We start from the raw sequence: 7,061 nt of genomic DNA, 5'->3' as shown, positions 1-7,061 counted from the left end.
CAAGTCCAGCCAAAATTCCCTAAGTCTGTCCAGTAAATGTGAAGGTATCAAGGTACAACGTCAGTGAAAAATCTATAAGGGATGAATTCAGAGTTAGGCCCTTTCCATTAAGGAGATCTCATTGATATGAGAGAAACGAGTTACGATATAAAGGCGAGTTCTTATTAGTGCTGACAGTGTTAGGTGTATCACCAAAAAAAACCCTGAGGAGCAGGAAGAGCAGTTCTCTGATACAAAACCTATTAAATCATCCCAGTCTCTTCATTTGGCATGGGTCCAAAGTCCTACACTGATTTTAATCCAAAGACATCAAATAAAGTAATAAGAGAGCAGGCTGAATGGAGGGAATTTGTATGTGAAGCCAAAGTTATAGAAAACATGAAAAGTTAAGCAGAGTTCCTTCCAGCTGCTGTATTCTTTATTGGTATTCTTATAAAGCACTTTTCTCTGTAATATCATTCATTATATATTTTGCATATCATCAGTGCTTAATCACAACTAATCATTAATAAGGACTGAATACACATTACCATGTACAAGTGTAACAGATGTAAGATGCCACCTAAATATTCTGAAAATCTCACCTTCAAATGGCAAATTTGCTATGGAGAATAATGTACATTCCATCATAATCAAGCATGCTTTAATACCTAGAGATGTCATTAACATTCGGTGAGCATCAACACAGTTTACAGTTCATAGGTTAATTAAAGTCAGAAGTTTCTTTGATAGTGTTTTGCTTTCTTTTGTTTTGCCAGGAAGAAAAATCTATCATTGACAGCTCGATCCAGGTTATGAATAACATGAGCAAAATCTTGAAGATACAGCATTATTCACATATCAATGTGCTCCACAAGTATGTACCTACAGGATCCTCACCACATCCCATTGCAACAGGTAGACTTTTCTGTCTATGAGTGGGTCAAGGAACTCCCAGAAGTCAAGTAGTCTGTGCAGAGTAAAACCTGGATTAGGATGAGGACTTATGGGATCTGTGTCCCCAGACCATCCTGCTGCTTTAAAAGCAAAGAGTTAGAGGTTTGTTCCACAGCTGTAGTCACCTTCAGGCTTGCTCCATGCCTTCCTCCAGCTGACCATCTAAAGAGCAGAACTTGTCATAAGCACTTCTATAGCTGGATACCACAAGACACATACAGACTGTTGAGTACAGATACGATAAGTTGTGATGGAAAAGGAGTGGTTTCAGCCATGGACAGATGAACAATTTTCTGACCGATTTCTGGGCAGGGGGCAGAGAAAGAGGCGGAAATTTGTTGTCCTTCCTTTCTCTTTAAAATTCCTCTGGCCTACACAAAGATGCAGTGTTTTCAATACATGTAGTCATGACAGAACTGCAGCTGGGTTCATACTTCTTCTTCCCAGCTCTCTCTGATGATAAATCATATTACAGTAACATTCTGTCACAGTTCTGTACTGACAGCCACAACCAAGCTGTCCCTGGCTGCAGACAAGGTGGCAGGACGAGATGGTGGTCTGGGACTTGCTTGGACAAGTGCTGAAAAAGAAATCCTATACTGGGTTGCAGTGGGGAAGAGGACAGAAAGGCTTTGCAAAGGGTTCTAGGGAGCACTGGCAGGGAGAGCCTTCTGCTTTTTCATCATGCATCATCATTATTTAGGAGATGGAACCTTGTTGAAAAGTACTTCCTGGAGATACATCTCCAAGTGTGTTGTGAAGTATTCAGCCACTTTATATCAGATTCTCAGAAAAAACCAGAATAAGATATGCCTCCTGCCACCCCAAGGCAGAAATGCAAATGAAGTTTCAACTCATTGCAATGGCCAATGCTTACAAGTGAAGGAGAAATGGCTTATTTTGGATATATCTTCATTGATGGCATCTTTTTCTCCCCACAAAATGAGATCACCTTTTTATACAAACCAATTAAGCGGTCTTGGCCCAGCTTAAAAGCAATGAAGACTATTTCCATGCCAATAATAATATAAAGGGAAAAAAACAAGAAAAACTTGGGATGTTCCAGTTGTGTATCTCCAAACCCAATAGTTGTCAAGGTGATAAAGCAGAAATAAAAGGCTTCCTGAAAATCCAACCTGGTTTCCCAGTTTGGAAGAATAGCAGCCGCACAAGAGATGTACACAAAGATAACTAACACCATTAATACAATGGGCACATCTAATTTTTCTAACTGTTTCCCAATTTTGTCAAAATTCTCAATGACTCTGGACATGGTCTTTTCCCCGGCTAGTTCAGGACATGAACTCCACCTCTCAATGCTCTTATTTCTTGCGGGGTTTGTGTGTTCATTCTCTCTGGCAATTAACATTTCAAAAATCTCAGCATTGCGGTATTTGAGTGGCTTCCTTTTAATGCCTGGTTGACTTTTCAGCACTTCCATAATACTCAAGGGCTCATTGATGACTATGTTGGACTGTGCTCTGGATTTCAGTTCATCCCCTTTGTTACGTGTGTATCTAGAACAGAGTTTAGAGGCTAGAATTTTTGACTGGAGTTTTCTGAATTCATTGTAACACTTGGATAAGACAGTCGCAAGGATGTCCCCCATGTCTGTCAGGACCAGGAACATCAGAGGGATGCCAAATAAAGCATACAACATACAGAGATACTTTCCAATCCGTGTCACGGGATAGGTATTGCCATAACCTTGAACAAAAGCAAAAAGAGAAAGAGAAGGAAGAGAGAACATTGTGATTTATTAGGAAATAACCTCCTTTGATCTTTTTATTGCTGTTCATTTTAAAGGTCGATTTTTAGTGCAGAGAATATGGTTCTTCTTTTGCTTTGATGCTATTAAAATTTCTGGGTCTCAGAAATTACTAATCCTGCTTCCTCAAACACTTGGAAGTTTGGGGTTTGTGAGTTTTGTTGAATTAACTCTTCCTATATCATCTGCACTTTATCAACTCTTTGACTTAACCTCCTGACAACAAGAGGACATCTAGGGAGGAGAAACAAAAGGTTTGGGTCAGCCCAAGCGCATCCTCTCTCCTGCTGGAGACTGTTATTGGGAAAATTTCCTGACATGGGAAGCTGGGTCAACAAGGATCCAAAACGCAAGATATCAAGAGGTCTTGGGCCTGTGGGTCCAGCTGCAGGGAAGTCGAGCTCAGGGCTGATGCTGGGGGAAGCTAACGGACTGTGCATGAGGAGCTGGGGGATCATCTGCAGGGCCTCATAGTATGACTGAATCATTTCTGGGGATCAAACTCCCTGAGCTTTGAGAAGATTCAGATCTAGGTGATTCTCTGAATACTGAGACTGGGGCAGCGCTATGGATCAGACTGGGACAATGAGACACATGCCTTGATCTTCATTTTTCCACCAAAACTACTTGTGATGAATGGTAAGCTAATAACAGAATTTGAAACTGTCCCTTATTCATCAGATCTAGCACTAATGGCATATGTTGTGTTGACACTGTGTTTTTATGGACTTCATAGTTTTCAGAGTCCCATAAATACCAAGAAAGACAAAGGATCAAGTGAGGAAGTGCATGTTTCTCACATGAGGAAATGCATGTTTGTTCTCAAGTACCAAAGCTTACAAATATCACTTACAACAAATAGTGAAGTACTACCAGACGCATGGACTTCATCATACATAAAATGGTAGCAGAAGATATGCCCTTTCCTTAAATTCAATTTGGGTATTTATATTTCCTTCCTCTAACATATTGGATATGAAACTTCATTTGTAAGTTAGTGTTTTTCCATTACAGTGGGAGAAAACATCAACATTATATTAATTTTATTTAATTTTAAAAACCTTTTTTCTTCTCATCCTCCAAAATGACATTGTTCTTTTCTAGATGATTTTCCAGGCCAGTTGCTTGGCCTGTAAGTTTATTAGCTCATACGCTGAGGCATGTTTTCCTTCATTTTCTTCCTCCATCCAGGTTTGTTTTCACTAAAGGCTGCCACAGCCTTTGGTCTGAATCCAAACTTGGTCCCTCCTTTGCTGTGAGGCACTGAAGAAGTATTTAATCTCTGTCATTCTCTTCCCCACTAGCTAAACGGGAATGTTAATCCTTACTGCTGAAGCAATCATGGAAGATTAATTACTGTAGTTATTGTACAGAATGATTTTCTTTTTGCCTTTTCTAAATTTCTAAGCATTAAAAAGTGAAGTGCAATTAGAAGGGTTAAAACTTATCTTGAGCTTAAATTCAGCTATCCAGAAATCTTGCCTAGCTGAGCCTAGCAAGCCTGGCAAGCTCCTAGGGCAGTGGGGAGAAGCAGTTCATACCACTGATCTTCAGCCTAGGTGCTTCACTGCTCCTAGATAATTAAAGGTAGCTAAATTGAGTCCAACATGAAGTGATTTATCAGTTCCTAATACTGCAAATAACAAATCCACTGCAATGGAAATAGCCACCTATTAGCAACAAAAATTTGATCTAGGTCCTCCTTTGAAACATGAAGTCAGAATGAAAGATTTCAGAGGTGTGACCTAAACATTGCCATGTGCTGATAACCCAGAGAAGTGTGAACAGCAATTGCACGGTTAATTATAGAGCCACAGATTTACAAAGCTAGGTTAGACATAAATAACAGGGAAGCAGTTGAGAGACAATATATGCATAATGAATTACCTCTTCCAGTGAAGAGAACATTACCCACCATAACACATAATAATGGGAAGGATAAGGTTTGACAGAAAAATTGGGCTTTCTTTTTACTTTAATATAATAGTTTTGTGTACCTGTCATATACAAGTACATGTTACAGTACGCATGTAATGATGCAGCTAATTAATGTGTACCATTGCTAGTTACTAAATTCCAACTTGCATCTGTGACTCAGCTACATCCCTGCAGTCTGTGTTTGCAGAGCCCCTTGCAGACTCATCGTCACTACTCAGGAAGAATATTGAAGGGGATTTGGTTTTTGGGTTTGGTTGGTTGATTGTTTTTAATTCCCTGGAAGAAATACATTAGACAAAGCAGCAATATCACTTGATTCTGCAGGGGGTTACTTTACCTCTGAACTTACCCACAGTTGTGAATACTGTGCAGCAGAAAAAGAGAGACCCAAAGAAAGTCCATTTATCTTTCGGGTTGACAAACCAGTCTCGTTCAGCTGTGTTGAGCAGTGCCTGGATTTCTTCCTTAAATATCTCCTCATTTTCTGTCATGTTATCTGTTACAGTAACAACAGGAGAAATGATGAGTGTTTGCAGACCACCACTGAGGGAGCAGCCAGCCTGTTATTCCAATGAAGTATTCTCCATCTGAGGATTTGCTCGTACTCTTTTAGAAGATAAAAATATTCACCTTGCTCTCTCCTTTCCCCCCAGAAAAAAATCAGGTTGCTTCAGTGAATAAAGAAACAAGAAAAAATAAGCAAGCTATTCCCCAACAAAGTCAAAACATGGCACAAAAATAAGCATAAAGAAACAGGGCAGGAAGATAGAATATTCAGCTCCCAGCCTGAATGTCCTGTTTCATTTTGATCTCCTCAGAGGGTTTGTATTCTTTTGACCCAAAGACACAGCCACTTGAGTGAAAGTCCAAGCCTGTGTATAAGTCCCAACACAGATACAGGAGGACTTCTACTCCTTCTCATCTCATCTACCCCCTCCATCATCACCACTGGGTCTGGGGTGCAGCACTGCACCTGCCTCCACCCAAGCACCCCATCGCCATAGGGCTGGTAGGGAAGCCCAGAGCTGTGAAGAGGGAACTGGAAGAGACTTTCTGAGGCAGAGTCATCAGTCCCAGCAATCTGAGGGAAGTGCTATGGGGATCTCATCTGCTTTTTAAGGAACTTGAGCAAAAGGGAGAACACAGGCATCTCAGGAAAAGTCTTTTCAAGCACGAACACAGGAACAAGGGAAGCTTGCAGTCAAAAATCACAGCTAAGGAAGACAAGCAAACAACAGCAGTCATTAGCTAGGCAGGGGGAAAATCATGTTTGCAGGTTCAGCTGTTAGGATTTTGAAGAATGTCTTCAAAAGCCAAAAATCCTATTCAAAAAGCAAGTGAATGAGTAAGTCCATGTACAGTCAAGTCATTTGGAAATTCCAGTACATACCTGACAAATTTCTGGAGATGTACCACAGATTCTGTAGGAATTTTCTGTATTCTTCACTTAAATTGACCTTCCGGCTACCTTCAATGTGGGAAAACATGAGAGCCCCAAGGAAAGCATAGATCACAAGAGACAGAATGAAGCAGGCATGAGGAAACACTGCCCAAAAGATTTTTTTACATGCCCTTTTACCTCGCAGGGGCTGTGATGTTGATGCCATCGCTTTTGTTTTTTCCTTTTCTTTTTATTTTTGTGGAGAAGTCACAGCTTTTAGAAACAAGGATGAGGATGTAAAAGCTTTTGCATCCTTGAAAAGCTTCTCCTGTGGAAACAAGGATTGCTCTGCCTCAGGCTTTCAGATCACATGTCTTTATAAGTGAAGATTGCACTACAGTCCCAATGGAAAAGGAGCACAACTAATCAAGCCTTGAAATATTTCTCAGTTGACGATACTCCACTCTATCCCTGAATTACTATTGATCAGCCAGTGTTATAATGCACACAGATTACCAGCTTCTGTGGAGCCAGCTTATGTTTAAAGCTTCTTGTTCTGAACTACAGTTTCCCATTGATACAGTAGAAACATTTCCAGCTCCCAGGAAGGAAAATGTACACAGTAAGGGGTGGACTTTAAAGAGTTCTCCCAGAAATGAACAGAGAAGTTTAAAATTAATCAAAAGAAGGGGTTGGCACTAGTGGTTGTTGCCTCTGTGCAGACTGTAGAACAATTAATTTCTCTTTCAGATGGCTTATAGAATCTCTCTATATATACCACATAATCTTTGTAGGAGGGTTCTTTTCATTTGTAAAGGATTTTTCTCCCAAAAAAGAGTCAAAAAGATTTTGCCCAGTTCTCACTTGATTAAAATCGTCCTATTAATTGAAACTCTCTCTGACCTTAGCAAGAAAGAACTGCAGGATTCAGTTCAGTTCTTTTCATCCATCCCTCTAAAACACTTAGAGCAATAAGCAGTATCGCTGCCCCTTACAATGATAGTAGTGGTAGTAAGGGGAGTTGGACTTTACAGAAAG

General features: G+C 40.2%; 1 protein-coding gene across 1 annotated transcript; it reads right to left on the bottom strand.

Annotated features, from left to right (window-relative positions):
* Positions 1-1,831: 1,831 nt before the first annotated feature.
* KCNK18 (potassium channel, subfamily K, member 18) lies at positions 1,832-6,249 on the bottom strand. The gene is made up of 3 exons (XM_010020584.1): positions 6,033-6,249; positions 4,992-5,138; positions 1,832-2,643 (listed from the first exon to the last, which is right to left on the bottom strand). The coding sequence occupies exons 1-3, from the start codon at positions 6,247-6,249 to the stop codon at positions 1,832-1,834; spliced, it is 1,176 nt and encodes a 391-aa protein (XP_010018886.1).
* Positions 6,250-7,061: the final 812 nt, after the last annotated feature.

Source organism: Nestor notabilis, unplaced genomic scaffold (assembly GCF_000696875.1).
Source record: "Nestor notabilis isolate BGI_N333 unplaced genomic scaffold, ASM69687v1 scaffold15348, whole genome shotgun sequence".
Lineage (NCBI taxonomy): Eukaryota > Metazoa > Chordata > Aves > Psittaciformes > Psittacidae > Nestor > Nestor notabilis.
This window is presented reverse-complemented; position numbering and strand designations above follow the sequence as displayed.